At 48.5% G+C, this 27,074-nt stretch overlaps 2 protein-coding genes across 5 annotated transcripts in view; both read right to left on the reverse strand.

The window, feature by feature from the left end:
- Window positions 1-1,084: 1,084 nt before the first annotated feature.
- On the reverse strand, window positions 1,085-9,277 carry Lsm10 (LSM10, U7 small nuclear RNA associated). Of its 3 annotated transcripts, none has more exons than XM_021160772.3 (2): window positions 8,941-9,277; window positions 1,085-1,835 (listed from the first exon to the last, which is right to left on the reverse strand). In XM_021160772.3, exon 2 carries the CDS (start codon window positions 1,809-1,811, stop codon window positions 1,443-1,445), a length of 369 nt encoding a protein of 122 aa, XP_021016431.1. In that variant the 5' UTR covers window positions 1,812-1,835; window positions 8,941-9,277; the 3' UTR covers window positions 1,085-1,442. The 3 variants fall into 3 exon arrangements, with proteins under 3 accessions (XP_021016431.1, XP_021016432.1, XP_021016430.1); XM_021160773.3 differs by lacking the exon at window positions 8,941-9,277 and adding an exon at window positions 2,974-3,054; XM_021160771.3 differs by lacking the exon at window positions 8,941-9,277 and adding an exon at window positions 2,872-2,977.
- Window positions 9,278-11,232: 1,955 nt separating this feature from the next.
- Oscp1 (organic solute carrier partner 1) overlaps window positions 11,233-27,074 on the reverse strand; it is a 29,922-nt gene continuing 14,080 nt past the window's right edge. For both annotated transcript variants that reach the window (XM_029476601.2, XM_021160273.3), the window contains 9 exons: window positions 25,879-26,033; window positions 22,675-22,842; window positions 21,962-22,042; window positions 16,681-16,784; window positions 15,945-16,073; window positions 15,208-15,277; window positions 13,418-13,557; window positions 12,337-12,400; window positions 11,233-11,779 (listed from right to left, as the gene is read on the reverse strand). In XM_029476601.2, coding sequence (XP_029332461.1) covers window positions 11,663-11,779; window positions 12,337-12,400; window positions 13,418-13,557; window positions 15,208-15,277; window positions 15,945-16,073; window positions 16,681-16,784; window positions 21,962-22,042; window positions 22,675-22,842; window positions 25,879-26,033 — 1,028 coding nt within the window. In that variant the 3' untranslated portion in view covers window positions 11,233-11,662. The remainder of the gene's footprint in view (window positions 11,780-12,336; window positions 12,401-13,417; window positions 13,558-15,207; window positions 15,278-15,944; window positions 16,074-16,680; window positions 16,785-21,961; window positions 22,043-22,674; window positions 22,843-25,878; window positions 26,034-27,074) is intronic.

Here is a 27,074-nt window from a genome sequence, read left to right on the forward strand (position 1 = left end):
TTCAAGGCCAGGCTGGGAAGCAGGAGGCCTTGTCTCAAAAAACTAACAAACAAAACCCTAACACTGCTGGGTGTGGTGCACTTCAGAGGCAGAAGCAGTGAGACCAGTCTGGTCCACATGAATTCCAAGGCAGTCAGGGCTACACAGTGAAACTGTCTTTAAAGGGAAAGAAAGAAAGCAAAACAAAATCAAATCCAATCCTGGGCTGGAGAGACAGCTCTGCATGAATAACACTGGTTGTGCCTGCACAGGACCCAGACTCAATTCCATGCCCCTACATGCTGGATCACTACTCTCTGTAATTCCAGATCAGAGGAACCAATGCGTTCTTCTGACCTCTGAAGATACCATGTATACAGATGGTGCCTGCACACACATGTAGGCAGAACACTCATACGCATGGAAAAGAATTGCGCAGAGTGAGGTGCAGCATCTTCGCTGTACTTCCTCAGACCATTTTATTTCCTCCTTGTACAGGTTTTGTTTTTGGAGATAGAGTTCCTCTGTCCTGGAACTCACTCTGTAAACCTGGCTGGCCTCAATCCCATAGAGATCCACTTGCCTCTGCCTCCTGAGTGCAGAGATTAGAGATGTTCTCCACCACCATTTGGCTAAAGCACGTAACGCAGACTGGCCTCAAACTCATGATCCTCCTGACTCTGCCTCCTTCAGTAAATCCTACTCTGTGCACCACTACAACTGCTCTGTTTTGGTTTTTTGAAGCAGGATTTCACCCATAGCAGAAGCTGATCCTTGTGCCTTAGCCTCCTGAAAGCCAGGGTATCCATGTGAAGCAGGAGGGCCGGCTGAGATTGATATCCTGTTAGCTGAACTCGCCAGCCTGAGGGAGGGATGAGGGTCTGCAGACTCTTAGCTTTAGTACACAGTAGTAAGAAGAGAGTCTCAAGGACTCTCAACGGAAAGACCACTTTCCATTAGATTTCTTCATGATAATCTGGGAAACAGGGCCACATTCTAGACCAAGTAAATCCTGGTGTACCCCCCAACTTGAGACCTGCACTCTGCCCCTACACAGGAGCCAAAAGCCCAGTATTTACCAGGCAGGGCATCAGGCACAGACGTGTGTGTGTCCAAGTTTGGTTTTATGAGAAAAGAAACAAATGCCAAAAGAAACGGGACGTTAGAGGTGATTCACTCCAAACACTCTCAGTAGTCCTCACTGCCAGAGTTGACGACTCCTTGACGGATGGGGTCAATCAGTGAATGGAGATTCCAGATACAAATGATCCAAAAGAGGGATTGTCACCTACCCCAAGGCCACCAGCAGAAGGAATTCTGGGACCCAGGGTGTGTCTGAAAAGTGGAACCCTATGAAAGGCCGCTGTGACATGTCTGTTACTGGTGGGGAAGGATGGCCAGGAGTTGGCTCAGAACACCGGAGGTCCCTGAGGTGGTGCTGGAACTTTAAGGAGGACACAGTCTCATGGCCTTTTGGAGGGGAACTCTCGACGACCTTGACCCTTGCCACCAAAGTTGCGCACACGGTGGATGATCTGCAGCTGCTGCTCAATAGTAGCAGTGATGTCCACACCATCTGGGATATGGACGTATCGGACATTACGACCTGTCACAAAAAGATCATCCAACTCAACCCGATGTCCCCAGCGGTCGGTATAGGTGACATTGGCCAGGCGGATATTCATGAAAGCATCCACGTTGTCAATGCGTCCTCGGGCCACACTCTCATCCCGAAGGTCCACAGTGGTTATTTGGCCTTGGAGGCCCTGCAACAGGATGATCAGGCTGTTCTCAGAAATCGTTCGCTCCTTCACCGAGTGGCTCAGCGCCATTGTTCCACATTGGATGGCTGCTCGCTGTGGGCAGGAGCACACAGATAGATGTCACTCACTTTTACCAAGCCCTGAAACTCCACCCTAGTGGTCCAGATGCCTCCCTCCACTGGATACCCCCGGGGGAAACCTTTGCCTGGCCTTCACGCCCCACACATCCCAGAGATCTAGATTCATTTGCCTGGAGAGGACAGGCCCAGACTGTTTTGTTGTTGTTGTTTTTAAAGACAGGGTCTTCCTATATCTTCCTGAGTAGCCTGGAACTTAAAAAGTAAACAAGTGTGGCCTGGAACTCACAGAGATCCACCTGTCTCTTCCTCACAAGTGCTGGGGATTCGGGATGTGTGTTACCACATCCTGCAAGGTATCCTATTTTTACATTATTTTGAGACAGGGTTTCTCTATGTAGCCCTGGCTGTCCTGAACTCTCTATGTAGACCAGGCTGGTCTTAAACTCATGGAGATCCTCCTGCCTCTGCCTCTCGAGTGTTGGGATTAAAGACGTGTGCCACTATGCTCAGTTTATACAATTTTTTTTTTAAACAAAAAGCTCCCCAGAATTTTAATGTGCCAGTCAGTTTGAGAACCACTACCGCAAATTGTAGTTTATGTATGTCCTTCTGCCAGGCGCTTGTTACTATGTAATCTAGCCAAGCATGATGGCGCACACTTATAATACCATCACTTTAAAGTCTGAAGCAGTAAGAGCACCTCAAATGCCACACCGGCCTAAACTACATCGTGAGCTCCAAGTCAACCTGGATAGTGGAATGTTTCAAGACAAAACAAGCCAAACCTAGCCAAGATGCATGCATTTAAACCCAGCACTCAGGAGGCAGAGGCAGGTGGATCTCCAAGTTACAGACCAGTCTGGCATACAGAACTACACTCTGTCTTAAAACAAAATCCAAAAGGACAGTCTTTGAGACCTTCAGGCAGGCCCAGACTTTAGCTCCGGCTCTGCTGCTTCCAGGAAGGGAGGCCTGGGATTTGCCACTAGCGGTCAAGCTCATTAGTCCCACCCGGGAAAGCCGGGTGCCGAGTGCGCCCCTCTCCTCACCGCGCGTAAGGGGTTTGGGAAGAAAAGTCCGCAGCCAGTGCGCCAGGGGAAGAGGACGGGTCCCAGCGCGCCCTAGTCCCTACACTCGACTGCCCTACCCACCGCGTGATGCCTTCCGCCTTCCGCGCGTTACGCCTCCAAAACCCGCCCGCGTCTAGGGGCACCACCCACCGAGGCTCAGAGAAGCCATGGCAACCGCGGAAGACCCAGAGCATCAGAGCATGCGCCTCGCAGGATGCGGACTACAAGTCCCAGGAGGCCGCGCGCCACACGCCCAATCCTCTTCTCTGTCTAGTTTCCCACCTTTGTAGGCTCGGGCTTGGAGCTGTGTCCCCCTACCCCCTAATGTCCTGCTGAGCTCATGGCGTTAAGTGGGGGAGAGCTTCTGTAAAATAAATAAATAAATAAATAAATAAATAAATAAATAAATAAATAAATAATAGGAGAAAACAAAACAAAAAACTAAAAACAACGTTCTTCACCTGATTAAAATTACGGAAATGTGGCCAAACGTGGTGGCAAACTCATGAATTCCAGCAACTCAGGTGGATCTCAGTTGGAGGACAGCCTAGTCTATGGAGAGAGTTCCAGGACAGCAAGGCCTACATAGCTACCTTGTCTCAAAGAGGAAAACTCAGGGCTATGGAGAGAAGGTTTAACTGCTAAACTTTAACAATTAAGTCCACATACTATTGCAGAAAGCCTAAATTTGGTTCCCAGCTCACAACTGCCTGTAACTAATTAACAATTAAAAATAAAATCGAGCTGGGCAGTGGTGGCCCACGTCTTTAATCCCAGCACTCGGGAGGCAGAGGCAGGTAGATTTCTGAGTTGGAGGCCAGCCTGGTCTACAAAGTGAGTTCCAGGACAGCCAGGGCTATACAGAGAAACCCTGTCTCAAAAAAAAAAAATAAATAAAATAATAATAATAATAATAAATAAAATCGAGCAGTGCATGGTAGCATACATCTTTAATCCTAGCACTTGGAGGCAGGTAGATCTCTGTACTTGAAAGCCAGCCTGATCTACAAAGCGAAAATCTAAGAAGGATTATCTTAACTTTTTTTTTTTTTAATTTATTTATTTATTATATGTAAGTACACTGTAGCTGTCCTCAGATACTCCAGAAGAGGGCGCCAGATCTCGTTACGGATGGTTGTGAGCCACCATGTGGTTGCTGGGATTTGAACTCTGGACCTTCGGAAGAGCAGTCGGGTGCTCTTACCCACTGAGCCATCTCACCAGCCCCTATCTTAACTTTTTTATGTGTGTGTGTGTGTGTGTGTGTGTGTGTGTGTGTGTGTGTCTGTCTGTCTGTCTGTCTCTGTCTGTGTGTGTGTCTGAAGGTATGTAGGCAGCGTACGGCTGGCATGGTGCCGAGAACGGAACTCAGGTCCTAAGAAAAAACAGCATGTGATCTTAACAGCTGAGCCATTTCTCCTTATTTAAAAAGTGTGTGTGTGTGTGTGTGTGTGTGTGTGTGTGTTGGCCATGAGGGCTAGGAGAGGGTGTCGTCTGATCCCCTGGAACTAGAGTTATAGTTGTGAGCCATTGTGAGCTACTTGGTGGATGTGAGTACTGGGAAGCCAATCCAGATTGTCTGCAAGAGTTGTAGGTCCTGTTGTTTCATTTTTTAGGAGGATGGGGTGTGAGATAGAGCCTCTCTCTAGAGACCTGGCTGTCCTAGAACTTGTTCTATAGACAAGGCTGGCCTCAATCTCAGAGAGATCTGCCTGCCCCTGCCTCCCATGTGCTGGAATTACAGGTATGCACCACCACATTCGGCTGAAAAGTAACATTTTGTTGTTGGTGGTGGTGGTGGTGTTTTGTTTGTTTTTCATGACAGGGTTTCTCTGTGTAGCCCTGGCTGTCCTGGAACTCACTTTGTAGACCAGGCTGGCCTTGAACTCAGAAATCCGCCTGCCTCTGCCTCCCAAGTGCTGGGATTAAAGGCGTGACATGCCCGGTATAACACTTTTTAAAATGTGAATGTTTAATTTTTTGTTTTGTAGTTGGGTCTCCTGTAGCCCATTCTGTTTTGAATTCACTATGCCCTGAAGGACCTTGAGCCTGATCCTCTGTCTTCTGCCTTCCAAATACTGAGACTCTGTACATAGGTCCTACTTCTATCTGATCAGATTGTTACTAAAGCCTGCTTTGCTCACTGTTTGTTAAGCCAATCACCAAAATAATGAGTTTTTTGTTTGGTTGGTTGGTTGGGTTTTGGTTTTTCAAGACAAGGTTTCTCTGTATAGCCCTGGTTGTCCTGGAACTCACTCTGTAGACCAGGCTGGCCTCAAACTCAGAAATCTGCCTGCCTCTGCCTCCCAAGTGCTGGGATTACAGACATGCGCCACCCTGCCCGGCGAGTTTTCTTGTTTTAAGTGTGGAGTTTGGTCCTAATCCAAAGGTCACCCACTAGACACTTGCACAGGCCCAGGGGAAGGACTAGTGATTTCAACCAGTTTGGATTCCAAGTTTCAGTTTAAAAACAAAACAAAACAACAACAACAACTAACCACAGACAACTATTTTCATCAGAATCTAGGTCAGTGTTGTCTGTCCCAAACTTCCTGGGAGTAGACCGACCGTTAAGCTGAGTCACCTTTGGTGTCAGAACTTCACCAGGTTTCCCTGGCCATAGTGCCTGCCTGCCTGTAGCCTGCTCTGCCACTTTGTCCCATGCCTGGCACACATCTCACATTGCCCTTTCTCTAGGTATCTCTGTGGCATATCTTCATGTCTTACTGGTACTCAGTGGTCACTAGGAGACACATTCACCTAGACCTTACCAAAAGTAGATTCTCTCATTTTTGTGCTTGCTGCCCTGATTTTTTACTCCTTAAGTTGGGTACCTTCAGTAATCACAAAGCTCTTTTCTCCTTCCCATTTGTACCTCCTTCCCCCTCTTAACCCCCTTTTATATTAATTCCTTTAAGTGTGTGTGTGTTTGTGTGTGTGTGTACCTGAGCAAGTGTAGTGCACCATGCTTGTAGAGTACCTGAGGAGGCCAGAGGTGTCAGGTCCCCTGAAACTGGAGTTACAGATGGTTATAAGCCACTTTGTGGATGCTGGGAACCAAACCTCTGTCGTCTGGGAGAGCATCCGGTGCTGAACTGTCTTGCCCCAACCCTTGCTACCCTGCTCCCTGCCATTTCTCTTTTGAGACAGGGTCTCATGTAACCCAGGCTGTCTCTAAGTTCTAGATCCTTCTGTTTCTGACCCCAAGTCCTGGCATTATAGATCTGCGTCCCTGTCCCTATACCCTGCCTGCTGTCCCTTTCGTTTTTAGTGATTTGTCATGCTGCAAACCACAGTTGCATGAAGAACAGGTGAAGAAATAGTTGTCTGAGTTCCAGGCCATGCAGGGTAAGAAAATAAGGCTCTGCTCCCAGTACCCCCATCTTAAAAAACGTGTGTGCTGGGGGAGGGGCAGGGGGCTGCACATTTAAGTGCAGGTGCCCTTGGAGGCCAGAAGAGGGTGTCGGGTCCCTTAGAGCTGGAGTTAGAGGTGATTGTGAGCTGTCTGACATGGGTACTGGGAACTGGTCTCTTGCAAGAGGAGGATGTTCTCTTACAAGTCGAGCCATCTCTCTAGAGCCTAGTCTTGAATTTCTGACCCTCCCGATTTCACCTTTTCGGGACAGGGTTTCTCTGTATAGCCCTGGCTGTCCTGGAACTCACTTTGTAGACCAGGTTGGCCTTGAACTCAGAAATCCACCTGCCTCTGCCTCCCAAGTGCTGGGATTAAGGGCGTGCGCCACCACGCCCGGCTCTTATTTCAGCACTCTTTGAGCACCTATTGAAAGTGCTTGTTTGTTGTTTCCTTATTTACCTCTAGTGCCTCTAACTCTAAAAATAAGAGATGAGCAGTTTTATTTACTTATTTTTTATTTAATGTACATAGGTATTTTGCCTACATGTTTGTTTGTCTGTGTGCCTGGTGCCTGTGAAAGCCAGAAGCAAGCCCTGATGACTCTGGAGTTACAGATGTTACAAACAGTTGTAAAGCAACATGTAGGTTCTGGGAATCGAACCTGGATACTCTGGAAGCAGCCGATACTCTTAAACTACTGAGTCCTCTCTTCAGCCTGTGTAGTTTAATTGAGAGGAGGCCATGGTCATAAAAGACCTGGAAGGACAGGAGAAGCAGGGCACAGGGCTGTGGGGAAGACACCCTAGCTCCCTGTGTCTTGCCTGGGGCAATGCCTGGAACCCAGAGATTTAGCGCATTCACTTGGCCCAGCTGGGTCTCCCTGTCTCTTACAATCAAGGGTACCGGTGCTTGATGTGGGTAGTTGATAATACGGTGAATTTGAGGCAGAGATGGGACCAGAGCACAGCATCCCAGTTCCAACCATGCTGGGCATTGTGTGAGACCCCTGTGTCTTTATTTATTTATATGCACGTGTAGAAGGCAGAGGATAACTTTGTGGAGTGGGTTATCTCCTTCCACTTTTACATACGTTCTATAGATTCAATTTAGGTCCTGTATGTGTGTATGTGTGTGTCACCTTTACCTGCTAAACTATATTACAAACCCTTTGGTTTGATTCTAAATGGAAACTCAGATATTACTTAGTCAAAATTTTAGATAGTTTTTTTGTTTGTTTGTTTTCTTTTTTTTTTTTTTTGGTTTTTCGAGACAGGGTTTCTCTGTGTAGCCCTGGCTGTCCTGGAACTCACTTTGTAGACCAGGCTGGCCTCGAACTCAGAAATCCGCCTGCCTCTGCCTCCCAAGTGCTGGGATTAAAGGCGTGCGCCACCACGCCCGGCTGTTTGTTTCTTTCCACAGGTTTAAGAGCAGAGCCTGGGGATTCACGCACTTTGACAGATCACCTACTCATACACTTTGATAGATCACCGAGTCACACACTGGCTGCTATTTTCTTTTTTATTATTCCCTTCCTGACTCCCATGCAAATAAACTTGTTTTTCTCAATATTTGTGCAGGCCTAGAAGCATGAAACTCAGAGATTGCTTCATCAGCACAGATGTGTATCTCCTTGTTTATTTACAGAGGAGGACAGGTATGTTTCAGATAGTTCGCATCTCTGCAGGGCAAGTGGAGGGAGGAGGCCGTGGTTTCTGGGCAAGGGTGGCCCATCTCCTAGATCCAGTCCCAGATGACAGTGAAGTCTACGTCTGTGACAGTATGGAGCATCACAGAACCTTCCCCTCCCCTCCCTTTCCCCAGTCAGTCCCCAGCTGTGGCCCAGATAGCTTGGAGGCTAAACAGAGTTCACGTGGTATATTTGTAGCAGGCAATTTAAGGCAGTTGAAGTTTCTTCTCCAGCAGAAACAGGTGGGTCTAGCCTGCAGCCCTTGGGATACTTGTGACTCAGAATAGCCATAAATGCAGCCCAACACAGAGTTGTAAATGTAGCTGCTCTCGGTAGCACACACCTTTATTCCTAGTACTTGAGAGGCAGAAGCAGGCCGATCACTGTGAGTTCCAGGCCAGCATGGTCACATAGTAAGTACCAGGACAGTCAGAGCTACATAGTGAGACCCTGTCTCAAAAAAAAAAACAAAAACAAAAACAAACAAACAAACAAACACAAAAACAAAAGCAAGGGGCTAGAGAGATGGCTCAGTGGTTAAGAGCACTGATTGCTCTTCCAGAGGTCCTGAGTATGCCCCATTTCCTGTCTTAATGAATTGCCTCAAAACAAACAAGAACATATTTTTTGTTGTTCTGGTTCGGTGGGGGTGGGGGTGGGGGACGTGTTGTTGGATTTATTTATTTATTTATTTATTTTCAAGACAGGGTTTCTCTGTGTGGCCCTGGCTATTCTAGAACTCACTCAGTAGACCAGGTTGGCCTCGAACTCAGAGATCCTCAGGCCTCAGGCCTCATGGCCTCTGCATCCTGAGTACTGGGATTAAAGGTGTATGGCCCTCCGCCCAGCTAAATCATGATTTAAAAAAAAAACAAAAAAAAAAAACCAAACAACCCTCAATTGTGCAGTTGTTGAACTTTGTGGCAATTTCAAAAGGTTGGACATACCTAGTGGTTAAGGGATTTCTTCGCTGGGTGAGAGATAGCGAATTTATCTGATGACTTACCTTTCAGGATCGAAACTGTGCCTTGTGTCAAGGGCCAAAGGGCAGGTTCCCTGATCTTGCATTCCAAAACCATATCTTCATACTTCCTTCGGGGTGTGACCTCAGTGGTCCTTCAAGCTGACCCCGTTTCACACAGTGGCCTTGATCAGTTGTGGTTCTCTGCCACCTGTGCCATTCAGATATTCTTCTCATAGGAATGGACTCTGACCTCTGACAGTTGGCTGGCCCTGAGGGTACACAGGTTATTGGTCCCAGGAGGGAGCATGTAGGACAGGCCTCCTGGCCTTTTCTGAACTATCTCAGGCAGCCCTGACCTGAGGCAGTTCATGTGAGTCCCTGGGGGAGGCACAACACATACACCTCCTAGGCACCCAGCCTAAGGCTCTGCCTGGTGTTTGATGCTACAGGATACAGATGTAACAGCAAACGGATGCCTTTGGTGATAAAGGTAGACTCGGAGGAGAACATGCTTGGAAGAACAAACATCTGACCCCCAGGTGCTCTCCCGGGGCCTCTCCAGCCTGTCTTGTCCTTGCCTGGCTTACCCTGTCTCTCGGAGGTGACAACGCCCAATGTGTTAGGGGAGGGGGTTGGAGGCCTTCTAAACTGAGCCATGACAAACTGTCTTAGGGTTTCTACTGTGAGGAAACACCATGACTGAAACAAGTTGGGGAGGAAAGGGTTCATTTGGCTTATTGTCACTGTTCATCATCAAAGGACAGGAACTCAAACAGAGCCAGAGAACCTGGAGGCAGAAGCTGATGCAGAGGCTGTGGTGGGGTGCTGCTTACTGTCCTGCTCATAAAACCCAGGACCACCAGCCCAGGGTTGGCTCCACCCACAATGGGCTGGGCCCTCCCCATCAATCACTAATTAAGAAAATGCCCTACAGGCTTGCCTACAGCCTGATCTTAAGGAGGCACTTTCTCAACTGAGGCTCTGGTCTCTCTAAGTGACTCAAGCTAGCGTCAAGTTGACACTAGTTACACACTGAAGTGACTGCCCTTTACTCTGATTTCAAACTTACCTGTAAAGCAAGCTGAACAGAACACTCCTCAGAATTTTTTACTAATTTTTCTTAGATTAAATTTAATCTTTGAATCTCTCTCTCTCTCTCTCTCGTGTGTGTGTGTGTGTGTGTGTGTGTGTGTGTGTGTGTGTGTAGTAAGTGTGGATACGTGTGTGCCATAGCACATATGTGGAAGGTGTTCTTTTGTCCACCTTGAGACAGGATCTCTGGTTTGCTGGTGTGAATGCCTGGCTAGCTGGCCTGGGAGCTTCCAGGGATTCTCTTATCTGTTTCAAATCTCCCTGTGGGATCCTGAGGTTACAAACATGTGCCATAGCATCTGGCTTCATGTATGTTCTGGGACCTGAACTTGGGTCTTCATTCCTCTGTTGGACACTGTTCACTGAGCCACAGCCCCATCCCGGGGTTCCTTTCTTTTTCTTTGTTTGTTTGTTTTTTGAGAGCGAGGGTCTCATAAAGCTTAGGCTGATCTTGAGTTGTTTCCTGAGTCTCTGGTTTCTGAGGCTATACTACAAACCTCAGGTGAGCTGGCCTGCAAGGTTCCAGACAGTTTTCCTGTCTCCGCTTCCCATCTTGCAGTAGAAGTGCTAAGATTATGGATGTGTGCCACCACATCACTTTTCCACAACACTTTATTCATGTATTTATCTATGCATTTTATGTATGAATCCACTGTCTGAATGTATGCCTGAATGCCGGAGGAGAGCATCAGAACCCATTACAGCCGGGCTGTGGCGGCGCACGCCTTAATCCTAGCCCTTTGGGAGGCAGAAGCAGTGGATCTCTGTGTTTGAGGCTAGCCTGGGCTACACAGAGAAACCCTGTCTTGAAAAACAAAACAAACAAAACAATGACAACAATAAAAGAACCCATTACAGATGGTTGTGAGCCACCATGTGGGTGCCAGGAATTGAACCCAGGTCCTCTGATAGAACAGCCAGTGCTCTTAACCACTGAGCCATTTCTTTAGTCCCCAAAGCAGGTTTTTGACATGTAGGTTCTAGGAATCAAATTTCTGTCACCAGGTGTACATGGCTAGGGCATTTACTCCCCTCCCCAAGTCCCCAAACTTTTTTTTGTTTTGTTTTGTTTTTGTTTTTGTTTTTTTTTTTTTTTTTTTGGTTTTTCGAGGCAGGGTTTCTCTTTATAGCTCTGGCTGTCCTGGAGCTCACTTTGTAGACCAGGCTGTCCTGGAACTCAGAAATCCGCCTGCCTCTGCCTCCCGAGTGCTGGGATTAAAGGCGTGCGCCACCACGCCCGGCTTGTTTTTGGTTTTTTAAGAGATTTATCTTGTTATGCAGCCAGAATGGCCCGGAACCCCCGCCTGTGTTTTCAGGTGTTGCTCTTTTGTCCTTACAGGCACGCATAGGACGCTGGTCCCTGCAGGAAAGATGCTGTGGAAAACCCGGAAATGGCCCAGGAGGCGCCCATAGTCATCATTGAGTTGAAAATAATGGGGAAGGTCTGGGTTAAGAGCAAGAATATCTTTTGCTGAAAATACACAAATGTGTGTGGCTTCAGAAATGGATGCTCTCCAAGAGGTCGTCCCAGTTTTTTTCTGACTTAAAAATGGACTAGAAGGTGCAGGCCTCGGTTGGAATCCAGCAGGGGCACATGAGATCCCCAGCCATCCATGTCCAGGGTGGTCTAAGGCAGTCTCTTGAGGGAGGGCTAGGGCGTGCCCATCTGCATCTATAACCTGTCCATCATGGCCAGCAAGTCGTCTCCCTTGCTGGTGTTCTGCTCCGGCTGCTCTGTGATCTCAAACTCACCCATGATCCGGGCCAACTCCTCATTCCTTTGCTGGTCCTGTGGGAAGTGTGGAGAGAGAAGAAAAGGACACGTCTGCAGGGGCATGTCCTTTCTGGGGCAGGAAGTACTTAAATGATCACGCCATCAAGGGTTCAGCTCTGGGAAGAACAGAATAGGGTGCCTTTGGTGATCTTTGTTTGATTGTTTATTGAGACAGGGTTTCTCAGTGTATCCCTGGCTGTTCTGGAACTTGCTCTGTAGATCAGGCTGGCCTTGAACTCAAATAGCTGCCTGCTTCTGCCTCCCAAGTGGTAGAAGTAAAGGCGTGCACCACCACTGCTCAATTTTCAAGAAGGTTTCTTTTTATTTTCTGTGTATGAGTGTTTTATCTTCATGTATGTGTGTGCATCATCTGTATGTCTAGTGCCCACAGATCGCCGGGAACTGCAGTTCCAGACGGTTGTGAGCCACCATATGCGTGCTGAGCATTAGACTGCTGCCCTGCAAGGGCAGCCAGTGCTCTTAACCACTGAGCCATCTCCATGCTTGGAGAGCCAAAGTTTTCCAAGATGCTGAGGAGGATAGGTCCAGAACCCGTGAGGTCCCTCACATACCTGTGTAGCCTGTATGCTGATGACTTCATAGGACAACTCCTCCGGCCTGGAGAGTGCTGCGTGTCTACAGGAGGCAGGAAGAGACAGGCCTAAGGTTACACGGTTCAGGGTTCCTCTTCCTAGTACGGTGAGCCACCTCATGAGAACATGGTCACCTGTTTTCTCTGCGTCTCCTTCTGCCCCTTCCCCTCCCCCATCCCTATATTTCAGAAAGTCACATGCGTTTGCTTCTCTGCCAACACTCTCCCTCTCTTCTCTCAGCAAGTTCTGAGGCCCAAGTCACATGGAGGCCCTTTCAATCCAGAGTGCAAATCAGCCTCCACTGAGACATCTGTGACCCGGCAGTTGAAATGACTTGGGGACAGCTGGGGGTCCTACACTCTATATCTGTGTGTGTTCATGAGTGTGTGCCCACGTGCCATGGCAGGCACGTGGGAGTCGGGGATGACCTGTGAGTGTCAGTTCTCCCTCTGCCCTGGAGCTGGAATGCAGGTCTTGGTCTTAGGGCCTTTAGCTGATGAGCCATCTTGCCAGCTTAGTCCAGTCATCTCCTAACACTTCTTGTTTAGCTTCCTGTTTAGTAGAACTTTTAGAGCTTTTGGGGGAGTGACTTCAGGAAGCCCCAGGGAGTCTGTATTCAGGGAAGCATGGATTTCTGGTCACTGGTGACTTTCACATCTGTGCTTGTATGTATTGGTCTGCAGTTGTCCTGTCTGTGTTCTTATCCCATGTAGGGGTTTATAAGTGTATTTACACTCGATCTAAGCCATGGGGACAAGAATGTATTATATATCTTTAAAGAATGGGTTTAGGACTGGGGAACTGTCTTGGTTTGTAGGGTACTAGACCCAACATACACAAAAGCCCTGGATTTGATCTCATATAAATGGAGTGCGGAGGCACACACCTGTAATCCCAGCACCTCGGAAGCAGAGGCAGGAGGATCAGGACTTTAAAGCTACATAGTGAATTTGAGGCCATCTGGGTTATATGAAACCCTGTCCAAAAAAAAAAAAAAAAGGAAAAAAGAGAAAAGAAAGAAAGAAAGGAAGAAAGAAAGAAAAGCAGGCTTAAAACATACTCCTCTTCCTCGTCGGTCGTAAATAGATTCAGTCGGAATCCTGGTTCAGGGCCACTTGGCTTCTTGATCTCCATCCCTCCCATTAGCCTGGCTAAGAAATTCAGCTCTTCTTTGGCAAGAGGGTTTGGAACAATGTTTTCCTGTAGAAACAACGGTGTGGTGTGATTTGTAGCCACACAGGGCAAACACATTTCCTGCCAAGACCCCAGAGACACAGGGAAGAATTATACAACAAAGCAAAAATAATAACAGTTTAAATTATTTCTGGGTACAACTAACGCACAGAAAGCAAGCTTCGCCAGGATAATAAAGCAAGCTCAGCAGCAGTGGGACTCCAGCAAAGAAGCAAACCACAGACTTTCAACTCTGAAGCTTAGTGGAATGCCCCAGGGACCACACTTCTCAGACTATCTTCCTCCTCGGGAGGAGAGAAGGGCCCTGCTTCCTCTTCAGTCAGGTCCAGTTCCCTCTGCCAGGCAGCTCCTGTCAGGCCTGCAGCTCAGGAGGTACCATTCTGGAGGAACTACCATACTGCCCTCTGGTGGTGACATCCAGCAACACAGTAGGCCGTTCCTCTCTCACCACCCTTTCTAGACTTTACCTTCTTACCTGGATCTGGGCTCTACTCTTCACTACTGTCAGTTCACTGCTGTCAGTTACTGAAAACACACTCTCTTATTTCTGTCTTGCTTGAAACAAAGTCCCCTGACTACTGCATAAAGAACAAAATGAAAGCCGGGCGTGGTGGCACACGCCTTTAATCCCAGCACAGAGGCAGAGGCGGACTTCTGAGTTCGAAGATGGAGCTATGTGGAGACTCGCTGCCTCTTCAGAAAGGATGCTGTTTTCCTCGTTCTGCCTGTGTTCATCCCACCACCACGGCTGGCACCCACTTCTCCTCCCCTGCTATGTGGTGTCTTGCTTACTCTGGAGCCCTATTTCCATGCCGCTGCCCCTGAAAACCATTGTGTTCCCTTGCCCCCTGCTCCCACCCCAGAGGACAGAGCGCACGGTCTTCTGGTGTAAACTGTCGATGTCTTTCCATCTTGCTGTTCGTTTCTACCATTGTCCTTCCCAGGGAACCAGAAGCCTCTTTGGGTTGGGACCACACCGACGCCAAGCTGGTACCCAGCACCTTGGGACTCGGTTCCATGAACACTCAATAACTGAACAGTCCGTGGTTTGTCCCAGAGTTTGTGCATATGGAACTCAGAGGGATGAAAACCTCATTTTAAAGGAAGGTAGAAGGTCCTGTCGACCAGGAAGCACTTTTGACAAGGGATGCTTTGACATTTTCATCAGCATGCATGTTGGACCCAGCAGCCACAGGCCTCTCGGCTCTGTTACAAAGCTATTTGCCATGTCCTGGTATTTGGCTCCTATTTAATTGTAATGAACCAGTCCCCACATTACCTAATTAGTCAGATCACTGGAAAGCTCTGAGCAAAAGCCACAGTTAGAAATCTGGGTACAGAGCCCGGCGTGGTGGCGCACACCTTTAATCCCAGCACTCGGGAGGCAGAGGCAGGAGGAGTTCGAGGCCAGCCTGGTCTACAAAGTGAGTTCCAGGACAGCCAGGGCTATACAGAGAAACCCTGTCTCGAAAAACCAAAAAAAAAAAAAAAAAAAAAAAAAAAAAAAAGAAATCTGGGTACATGTAAGGCTGAGGGGAAAGTTAACTAGCTTTGAAAGCTAAAGCCCCGCCCCGCCCCGCCCCGCCCCGCCCCGCCCCGGGCAGTCTGCTGTGTGGAGAAAGAATCAAGGAGGAGAGGGAGAGAGCAGCAGCTCACCTGGGCCCTGGAGGCTGCGTTCTTGGATGTTGCAGACATGTGGGTTTCCACAGGACGACTCGCACTGTACCTGGCAACCAACAGAAAACAGTGCTGTGACCCAGCCAGGTCGCTGACTCCCTCCTAATTGCTATTATTCTCAGATAGTAAAAGGCAGCCAGAAAGATGCTGTGAGCTCAGAACACAACTGAGTTGGGAAAAAGAAGCTCCCAGTTTGCTTCTTCCCTGAGAAAAGGCCCCAGAAGGAACAGCTCTGCGGACACAGAGAGCATCACAGGGAGGCGGTGTGGCCCTCCGCAGCAAAGGACACTGGCTACTTCTCCTCCACCGTTACTTAAACTTCTGTATCTTTTGCCAGGGAGCCTTAGCGCTTGAATGTCACGTCACGTCACGGCTCGGACGTGCATTCTGTCTGGGGAAATGACTCCAGTGGCCCGCAGGTTTTGTTTCCTCCCGGCAGGCTCTCTTGTACTCTAGGCTGGCCTCAAACTCACCATGAAGCCCAGGAAGACCTTGATGAACTGTTCATCCTCCTGCCTCCACATCCCTGATGCTGGGAGTGTAGGCTTGCACAATGATAATGCTAGGAACCCAGGGCTTCATGCCTGCTAGGCAAGCGCCCTCTTAGTCGAGTCACATCCTCAGTAGAGTCAGTGGGGATTTCTCAGAGAACTTTTTTTTTTTTTAATGGAGTGACCTCTGTGTGCTCAAGTTCATTCTGTGGAGGGTTTGCTTACATGTTAGTTCCCAGTTTCAAGACTCGGTCTCCATAAAGCTCAAAAGAACCTTCCTTCTGGGCAGCAACATAGTCTCCGCCATGCCGGAATTCCATCTTCTTCACCTCTTTGCCTTTGACACTGAACACTCTGAAATGCACAGCGTGACATGATGGGGTCTTCTCTAGGCTGGGGCAGTCTCCAGGCCAACTTATCATCTGCCCACAGCAGGACAAAAGGAATTTAGTCCCTCTTTTGAGAGAAAGGCCCTAGGTTGGAAGTGAAGCTCTGCACACCTGCTCAGCATGTGCAAGACCATGGGTCCCAGTGCCCCTGAAACCAACCAAACAAAAGATAAAGACAGGGCTGGAGAGGTGGCTCAGCCATTAAAGGCTAGGCTAACAACCACAAAGATAAAGACAGTCTTGTCTGTTGGGCAGTCGCAGAGCCATGTAAGCACAGCAGAGTGTGGTCATGTATTCTCACGCGGTCTCTTAACTGATGAGGAAATGAACCTGGGAACTGGCTGGCTTGCCCCAGTATCCTCCCGTCAAGTGGCAAAGTGGTGATTAGATCTTTGACCTCCATACACCTGAGCCTTACAGAAGGGACAGATAAGCAGGGCCCGAGAGAGGCTCGGAGGTGCTGCGGTCTGTGGGGTGGGCACATGCTGTGTTCCTGGTACCTCTGTGGGGTGGGCAGACTCAGTGTTCTTAGCACCTCAAATACTGCTGGCCAGTTATCACAGAGGACTTACCTAATGACTCCAGGAACGTCAGTTCCCCAGGGAACAGGCCCCGACACTGGCAACACAAAGCGACCGTTAGAGTTCTGAACTTTGTCCTTTAGAAATGTGGACACCTAGAAAAAAAATATATATTTGGTGTCATGTTTCTGGTACATTTTCATGGACACAAATCTTCTGAGGATGAACTAGTAAGCAGTGTATTTGTGAATGCTACTTAGTGAAGTTCAGGTACCAGGAACACAGTGTGTGCACAACCCACAGAGAGGGACATATCACAAGAGACTGGCAGAGTTAGGGTGGCTTCATCCACATGATGACTTTGTGTGTGTGTGTGTGTGTATGTGTGTGTGTGTGTGTGCTTGTGGAGGCCTGAAGGCGGCACTGGGTCCCTGGAGCTGAGCTACCCAAACTAGGTGCTCCTGACTGCTAAGCCACTTCTTCAGCTCTATACAATGGAATCACTGTCAAACTCCATCCCTGACTCTCCAAGTAAACAGTGTTTCCCTATTTTAAAGATGAGGAATTTTTACAAAAACAAGAACTGGGAAGCCAAGTCATCACTAGAGCACAACTGAGCATGTGTAAGGCCCTGGCATCAAGGATGGGGAACAGGCAGAGTCTCCACATAGTATGTGCTCAATAAATGGTTGCTAATACTCTTTGCTAGACCACTTGGAGGACTGGGGCAACAGCTTAGTTTAGAGGCTTACTGAACATGCCTGAGCCCTGAGTCCACACTCTAGAGCTAGAAAATAAAAAGGGGGGCCTATTTGGACACAGAGCACAAGCATTCGTGTGAAAGCACCACATGGTGGTGGTCTGAATGAGAATGCACCTAGGCTCACATGTTTGAATATTTGGTCCCCAGTTGGAGGAACTGTTTGGAAGGACTTAGGAGGTGTGGCCTTGCTAGAGGAGGTGTGGCCTTGTTAGAGGAGGTGTGGTCTTGCTAGAGGAGGTGTGGCCTTGTTAGAGGAGGTGTGGTCTTGCTAGAGGAGGTGTGGCCTTGTTAGAGGAGGTGTGGTCTTGCTAGAGGAGGTGTGGTCTTGCTAGAGGAGGTGTGGCCTTGTTGGTGAAGCTGTGTCCTTGGGGGAAGCTTTGAGGTTTCAAAAGACTAGTGTGATTCCCAGTGTTCATTCAGTCACGCACACTGGACCTTGTGATCATGGATCAAGATGGGAGCTTCCAGTTGTTCCTTTACTCTGCCATAAGTAAGCCCAATTAAAGGCTTTCTTTTATAAGTTGCCTTGGTCGTGGTGTTTTACCACAGCAACAGAAAGATCACTAAGATACATTACAAAGCAAGACATTCCACATAGTATTCTTGAGGACAGCGGCTCACAGAAGAGAACAATGACAGGTCAGGAGAAACATGGGGGCTGGACTGCTGTTCGAGCTAGAGGAAGCAGGTGTTGGGTGTGACACTTCAGCAGTGGCGATGCGCAGTGGCGATGCGCAGGCACAAGTCATGTTCTGAGGGGAACGGGTAAACTGGCTTGGTCAGAGGTGGGTAAATGACCTTTAAGGAATTCTTCACTTTCAGATTCTATGATGAAGGAATATGAGTTTAGCAGAAAGGAAAAAGTCGGCCCACTGAATGCTCCTCTAACTAGCCCCACTCAGAAAAATGTCTGCCTTTGCCTTGCCCTGCCTCCCTCGTCCATCATAATCTGCAGTTTCAGTGAGCACCACTACCAGGCCACCAATCTGAGCCACCATCAGTCACCTTCCTTTATCTCTTTGAGTGCCAGTGTACTGAGCTCTCTGTACCCCACCTGCTTCTCCTCACTGCTGACTGCTATGTCTTGCTTTCCTTATCTGCTCTGAGCCCACTCTCCATCCCAGTGGTGAAGACACGCTCCTGGACTCCTCAGCAACCACGTACCATCCTTGAAATCCTTGTGGCCCTGCTGCCTACCAGATCACATCCAGCAGCAGGCGCATTTCTGACTCCTGCATTTCCTTTTTTTTTTTTTTTTTTTTGGTTTTTCGAGACAGGTCTTCTCTGTGTAGCCCTGGCTGTCCTGGCACTCACTTTGTAGACCAGGCTGGCCTCGAACTCAGAAATCCGCCTGCCTCTGCCTCCCGAGTGCTGGGATTAAAGGCGTGCGCCACCACGCCCGGCTCTCCTGCATTTCCTACATGCAAGTGCTAAAACCTCCCACCAGACCTGGCAGCCATGGAGCCAGTGTCCTTTGCCTCCACCCAGTTTTCTTCATGGGTCTGCTGAAAATCTGTCTTGGGGTAGAGGGGGGAGAGAGAGAGAGAGAGAGAGAGAGAGAGAGAGAGAGAGAGAGAGAGAGAGAAGCAGGAGAGAGAGAAGCAGATGTGGTTGGTGTCACTGTGAGAGGAGGGTGCTCAGAGTCCCAACTGCAACTGCTGCCACAGGGCCCTGTCCCTCCAAGGAGACACTCAGGACAAACAGATGCTGACCAATGGCCTAAATTTATACATGCCTTTAACCCCAGATGAAGACAAGCAGCTCCCTAGGGCTTGCTAGCAGGCCAGTTTACTCTAATTGGCAAGCCCCAGGTCCCAGTGGGAATCCCTATCTCAGAAAACAAGATGGAAGGCTGGCCGTGGTGGTGCAGCCTTTAATCATAGTGTTTAGAAGGCAGAGGTGGGTGAATCTCTGGGAAGTCAAGTCTTGAGTTTGATATGTAGCTAAAGAGGATGGTGGGCCTAGATGGTTGTAACTGACTCCCTAGGAACCTAAATGGAACTGGTTTTAGAGCAGCTTCTGTTCAGGACCCCAGGAACAGGTCATGGTGCCTCATTCAGTTTCATAATAAAGAAAGCTTGGGGGGTGTGGAGAGATGGCTCAGTGGTTAAGAGTGCTGACTGCTCTTCTGAAGGTTGTGAGTTCAAATACCAGCAACCATGTGATGGCTCACAACCATCCATAATGAGATCTGATGCCCTCTTGTGGTGTGTCTGAATGAAGACAGCTACAGTGTACTTATATATAATAAATAAATCTTAAAAAAAAAAAAAGAAGAAGAAGAAAGAAAGCTTGGTACTGGACATGCAGTTTTGTATTTCCTTTGGTTAAAAAAAGAAAAAAGAAAAAAGAAAAAAAGCAAGAGTCCTTGATGCAGATCTGTGTTTTCTTGATTTAGTTGGTTTTGCTAACAAATCTAAAAACTATCAAGACTATTTTGAAAACAGAAAATTTGTCTAGGCAGTCACAAGTTGCAGCTGAATAGAAACACTGTCGACCAGACATGGAAGCCAGCCCAGCTGTGCAGATCCCTGGCGAAGCAATGCTAAGCTGTGTGATTCATCACCACCACCCTCTGCAGCCCTCCCTTCCTGGGGGTGGGGGTGGGATATAGCTAAGGATGACCTTGAACTCCCATCCCTCTTGCCTCTACCTCCCGGGAGGAAGGGTACGGATGTACTACCAGGACTAGCCATGATCTTGATGTTTCCTTGTCTGCCCATTTAGCAACTAGAGCCCAACATATTTAGTGGCATAATACATTTCAGTGATTTTACTACAGAATTATCATTAGCATGCCTTTTCACTACAGTGAATTTTATCTCCTCAAAACTGAGAGATCAATATGGCTGCTAATATTACTATAATCCATAAAATATGCCTAAATATGCACGGTCCTGGTAATACCACTGAGTGGAATTTTCATTATGTTCAAATTGATTTTTAAATCGGCTGCACAACTTAATCTTGCTTGTACTTTCATAATTTTATATTTTCAAGCATAACATTAGAGATCTTTGTCTATATTCATATTGTTCTTGCTCCATCCATAGCAAATACAATGAAATTATTTATTAGCATTAAAAATAAAATTGGCATTAGAGCTGAAATCTATTTGTCGCTCCTGCCCTTGGAAGGGGGAAATACACTCAGGCACAAACCACACCTAGTGAGGTTCTGGTCCTCTTCTTGACTTGGAGCTGGGGCTGTGTCCCTCTGCCCTGCTTCTCCCCCATAATCCTGACTCCCAGGAGGTAGCACCATGACCACTTTCTTGTATATACTTTGTAGAAGTGTTCTATACCAATCATATATGAGCACACACATACATTACATATGTTCCTTCACTGGGTTCTTCCAAACCGGTGAACTCCAAACTACAGACTGCCATTTCCACTTCCCAGGTGAAGAAGGTCAGAGTCAAGAGCACAGGCTCCGTGTGCAGCTGAACTGTCTAGCACTGGGGATACAGCTGGTCTGTGGTAGTGCACCAACCTTCCACCTCTGGTGATCCAGCTTTAGGACAGGACAAAGACCCATCTGGGAGGGTTGCCCAGACCCACACAAATTTGGAAGTGTTTTTTTGTTTGCTTGTTTGTTTTCTGTTTTTGCTTTTTGAGACAGAGTTTCTCTATATGACTTTGGCTGTCCTGGAACTAACTCTGTAGACCAAGGCTGGCCTCGAACTCAGAAATCCACCTGCCTCTGCCTCCCAAGTGCTGAGATTAAAGGTTTGTGCCACCATTGCCCGGCTTTGGAAGTATATTTTTTAAAGTTAGGGTGTAGAACTGTTAGGCATGGGCATGGCACAATGAGAGAGGGGTATTTATGGGACAACAGCCAGTGAGAACTGCATGTAGGGTAAGGATTAGCTCAGGGGCAGGGAACTTGCTTAGCATACATAGGGACTTGGTCAGGGTCCCAGAAACTGGAAGAGCTAACGTGTCAGCAGCTGAGAGAGAAAAGAAGATCCAAAGGAGGAGCAAACGCTACGTGCACTTTAGAAACAGCTGGACAGATCAAGACTGGAGAATCGCTGCGATCAACATAGGTTCTGAGCCAGGTGAGCAATAGTCTAGTGGCAGACATGGAATAATAGGCTCAATGGGCCTAGTCATATGCATTTCAGCAAGCAGGTGGGTGGGTGAAGGCAAGGGGCAGGAAGGCTCAGAGATAGGTGGAGGAAAGGTTGACAGGAAAGTGAGAAAGCCAGGTTAGGGGAGCATCACATGGAGCAGGAGGGCAGCCATGTGACAGTGTCTGATGCTGGGACACTGAGGATGTAAGTTTGAGAAAAACTTCATAGTCACACAGTGCCCTGACAACAAAGCTCTTCTGTAGAAGCAAAGGATGAGCCCACATTTCAAAGAAGCTCAATGGAGCTGGGGGTGGAGGTGGGGATGGCTTCAATCGATCATGTGACCTCTCACAGTCACAGGTTCCAAGCATGGCGAGCATCACCGCTGGGCAAAATCTTGTTCCTGGTCTGCTCAGATGACTGACTGATGGTCAGGGCATCAGCCGCTGGGGTCAGGGGTGGGGGTAGGGGTGGGGGTTCCAGGCACTTACTCGGATATGCAGGTCTTGGAAGAAGATAAGCAGTGTTTGACGGATCAGCTGGAACTCCCCTTCAGAGAGATTCCCATACACCTGCCAAGGCAAAGCAGAGAGAAGGGAGCATTGTGCTTTCCACCATGGGCTGAGATGTGGGGACAGGCAGGGGTGGAGTGCTCAGGGGTGCGGGGACCTTGGCAGCAAGAGTGTCAGTACCCTCCCTCCCAAGTGGGACAGACTCTGGGATGTCACCTTCCCCACAGGCCAGGGGGGGTCTATTCTCCACAACTGAGCAGACATGCACCCCCAACACCCTTTCAGACGTGAGGAAAGAGAGCTCTTTGTTGGTGTTTTCCCTCCACAAAGGCTACAGCAGAGAGCATAAGGTGATAACCGCCATGGTAGCTACAAAATAGGCAGCTGTGGGATTTTAGAATGTTCTGGAAGAGTGGCAATTTTTTTTTTGTTTTTTTGTTTTTTTTGTTTTTCGAGACAGTGTTTCTCTGTGTAGCCCTGGCTGTCCTGGAACTCACTTTGTAGACCAGGCTGGCCTCGAACTCAGAAATCCGCCTGCCTCTGCCTCCCGAGTGCTGGGATTAAAGGCGTGTGCCACCACGCCCGGCGAGTGGCAAGTTTTGACCCTGACCTTGCAACCATAGAATCTGCTGGGTCTTAGTTGAATCTGCCTGAGAACAAGGGTTGTGGCAGGGAGATGGAGGGGGACTTACTTCTGACAGCTGCCGGAAGGTCTCGTCCACCTGATGTATGACGGTGGGAGAGTCTTGGACAAAACCCTTGATGGCGTCTAAGTGGTTGAAAGTGACCAGCAACACGTCCTTGGGGCGTGGACACAGCAGCACTTGATATTTGAAAGCCATGGTCATCAGGTCGTAGAGCTGTCAACCCACACACAGAATACATGGGGTCATAAAAGCAGACCAGAAGCTGAGCAGAGCCATTGCAGGAAAAGCAGCCACAGGCTTGTCACCCAGCTCAGGTGACCACATGCGTTGTCCCCAAAGCCAGAGCATTTTTGAGGATGCGAGGGGTAATGCTGGTAACTCATCTAAGACAACAGGGGTAGCCAGGAAGTCCCTGGGCCAACGGTGGTTTCTGGTCATCCTGTCTTTCTGATGGGACACACATGAAACCGAATTGGCTGCTGTGCAGTCTGGACTAAGCACTGGACCTGGGAGGATCTGGAATCCTGATCCCCTTCCTCAGCCTGCCCACTTGGTAGTGAGAAGATGGACTCGGGGATAAGATAACTTCCAAAGGAAACAACAGGTTACAGTAAGGGCTCGGTGAAAGCTGGTGTGTCTCACGCAGGCCTCTAGTCCTAGCAACACATATGTGCTGATACTGTGTACTCACTATCTAGTATTAGTCTTCATGACTTTTAAAACAAAGTTCACATAGTGGAGCAAGTGGAAAAGTCATTATCATTATTCAAGTCTAACTTAATAATTGTCTGGAGTCCATGAACTTGGGGCCTGGGGTCGGCTGAGTTGGTAGAACTTTCCTAGCAAGCAGGAAGCTCTCTGAGTTGGATTCCTAGCACAGGCCCAGGTGTGGTTGTGCAGGTCACCACTTGGGAGGTGGAGACAGGAGGATCACAAGTTCAAGATCATCTTTAGCTTCATAGTGAGCTGGAGACTGGCCTGAGCTACGTAAGACCCCATCTAAAAGAGCAATCTCATTAGTTTAGTCTCTCCCCAATCCCCTAGATTTTTTTGTGTAGGTGTGTGCCTGTGGAAGCAAGAGGTCAGCCCCCAGTGTCATCCTTAGGACTGCTATCTACCTCTTTTGAGACAGGGTCTTTCATTGGCCTGGACCTCACCAGTTCGGCTCGGCTGGCTACCTAGCAAGCACCAGGCATCTTCCTGCCTCCGTCTCCCAGTGCCAGGCTTGTGAATGTGTGGCGCCATGGGCCAGCACTTGGGTCTGAGGATGGAACTCATGCTCTTGTGTCTGCAAGGCAAGCATGGTGACTGAGCCTTTTCCCCAACCCTAAGGCCTCACTGTGCTGCAGGATCCATTCCAGAAGACACAGGATGCTGGACTGCCAGGCTTTTCTGGGTTCCTCTTGGCTGTGATGGTTTAGCTGACTCTCCTCTGTGGTCACACTGACATTTGATTTTACACTGAGTTTCATTTATGTGTGTTCATGTGTATGCATGAGTGTGTGTGTGTGTGTGTGTGTGTGCAGATGAAATGGAAGCTGAAGAGAGTGTCTGATATCCACGAGCTGGAGTTACAGCCATCATGAGCCAACCCACCCGGTACTGAAAACAGAGCTCTAGACCTCTGAAAAAGCAACAAGTGCACTGAGCCGCTGAGCCCCACCTTGATGGTTCCAAATCCTGGTGCTCTGGTTTGCACTCTGCAGCATGCCAATGCTATGTGTCTCACATTTGTCTTGTGGTTAGACTGGGACTCTGGGCTTTGGGGAGGAAGACCACAGGTGATGTGCCATTTGCTTCACAGCATGCAGGAAATGAAAGGTCAGCATCCCCTGGGACTCCTGGCCACCTGCTGAGAAGTATCTGCACCGGAAGCCAATGTCTTCTCCTTCATTCCCATGGCACACTCTGGCAGGAGGGCATCTCCTTCTGCCCTCAGCATCTCCCTCCTGGGGGGGAGGTAGCTACGTAAACGGTTCATAATTCCTCTGAACAGTTTTGTACGTCCTCTTCTGTTCAGTTATGTGGAATGATTCTTTAAAAAGAAATCAGAGTGCTGCAGGGGCCGCCTCAGTAGTTAGGAACACTTGCCGCTCTTGCAGAGGACCTAGGTTTGGTTCCCAGCACCCACAACCATCTCTAAGTCCTGCTTCAAGGGTTGAGATGCCCTCTTCTGGCCTCTACAGCCACTGCACACATGACACACAAACATATACACAAAACACTCATACAAAAACAGAAGAGTGCTCTAATAATTTGCTTTCCAAAGACATCGATATGTTCATATAAAGAAAGGCTGAATATTTAAAAATATGCCTTAAAAATGCCTGGTTTCCTCATGGCAGAACTGAAATGTATTGTAATGAGGTAGTTTAAAGTTTTTCCTTTTATAACATTATGATGATGATGATGGTTTTTTGAGACAGGGTTTCTCTGTGTAGTCCTGGCTGTCCTGGAACTCACTCTGTAAACCAGGCTGGCCTCAGACTCCCAGAGATTCATCTGCCTCTGCCTCTGCCTCTCTGCCTCTCTGCCTCTCTGCCTCTCTGCCTCTCTGCCTCTCTGCCTCTCTGCCTCTCTGCCTCTCTGCCTCTCTGCCTCTCTGCCTCTCTGCGCCTCTGCGCCTCTGCCTCTGCCTCTCTGCCTCTGCCTCTCTGCCTCTGCCTCTCTGCCTCTGCCTCTCTGCCTCTGCCTCTGCCTCTGCCTCTGCCTCTGCCTCTGCCTCTGCCTCTGCCTCTGCCTCTGCCTCTGCCTCTGCCTCTGCCTCTGCCTCTGCCTCTGCCTCTGCTTCTGCCTCCTAAGTGCATCAAGGGTGTGGGCTATCATGGCATAGCTAAAACCTAAGTATTAAGGTATATTTATTGCTTATATTAATGGGTTTCACTGTGACATTTGCATATATGTGCACTGTGCTCTGGTCATACTGGTTTTCCTAACTGCCTTCTCTTACCGTTCCCCCAAGAGGTAAAGTCTGGGGTGGGGGTTGAGTGCTTGAACCCGGGGGGCACATGTTCAGGGCTGTAAATAGGATATGAACAGCAGCGGGGTTGCCTTTGGGCAGGTGAGACACAAGAGAGAGGTTGGGTACAGACGCCTCCTGAGATCCTCGCCACCTGACTGCAGCTCGTATTGACTCTTGCTTCTTTCCCAAGACACCATTGCATACGGCACCCAGTTTGATCCCATCTAGGGGCATCCACGACAGGTGCTCCAGCAGCAGCGGAGCTGACCAGGTGGTGGCCCGCTCACCTTATCCATGCTGGCCTGGTTCAGTCGCATGATGGAGGCATGAGCCAGGCGGTCATACACAGTCCGCAAGGCCTTCTTGGAGTACAGTTCCTGGGGTTTGAACAGTTCGTCCATGAACTTCCTGTTGAACATGGTTGAAATGATGTCGTTCAGAACTGCAGAGACAGGGGAGAATGCAGATGAGCAAGGAAGGGACGGGAAGAAGCCTTGTTTAGGGGTGATGTCTGTCTATGAATGGGAGCTAGTCACGGAGTGCTTGCTGAAATCAGCCCCTTGGAAAGAAGCCCAGGTGCCCAGCAGGAAACAGGGCTCAGGAGTGCTGTATGACGCTCAGGGCAGTGTCCACAGTAACAATATTCAAGAAGACTATGCTTTCCATGCTACATACCACTTTACAGTCAGCTTAAAAGAGAAATAGCACACATCGCCTTCACAAGGATAAATCTTAAAAAAAAAAAAAAAAAGTACTGCTTTGCTGGGCAGTGGTGGCGCACGCCTTTAACCCCAGCACTTAGGAGGCAGAGGCAGAGAGGCAGAGAGGAAGAGAGGCAGAGAGGCAGAGGCAGAGATCTCTTCTTGAGTTTGAGGCCAGCCTGGTCTACAGAGGACAGCCAAGACTACCAAGAAACCCTGTCTCAAAGCAAAGCAAAGCAAAGCAAAGCAAAGCAAAGCAAAGCAAAGCAAAGCAAAGCAAAGCAAAGCAAAGCAAAGCAAAGCAAAGCAAAACAAAACAAAAACAGAAGAAGAAAAAGACTGTGGGGTGGTGAGATGGCTCAGCTGTCAGGAGCACTTACTGCTCTTGCAGTTCCCAGCAACCGCATGGCGGCTCACTCCAGTTCTACGGAATCTGCAGCTCTCTTCTGATCTCCAAGGGTGCCAGGCATGCATGTGATATACGCACAGGCATATATGCAGGCGAAACACTCATAAGTACAAAATAAAGAAATCTAAAAATTTTCTATTAAAAATAAATAAAAAAGCTGGGCAGTGGTGGTGCATGCCTTTAATCCCAGCACTTGGGAGGCAGAAGCGGGTGGATTTCTGAGTTCGAGGCCAGCCTGGTCTACAGAGTGAGTTCCAGGACAGCCAGGGCTACACAGAGAAACCCTCTCTCAGAAAAACCAAAAATAAAAAAATAAAAATAAAAAATAAAAAGACGGTTACCAACATATAAAGATTATAAGTTAGAGCACATC

Source organism: Mus caroli, unplaced genomic scaffold (assembly GCF_978045245.1).
Source record: "Mus caroli unplaced genomic scaffold, Mus_caroli_1 scaffold_6, whole genome shotgun sequence".
Classification (NCBI taxonomy): Eukaryota; Metazoa; Chordata; class Mammalia; order Rodentia; family Muridae; genus Mus; species Mus caroli.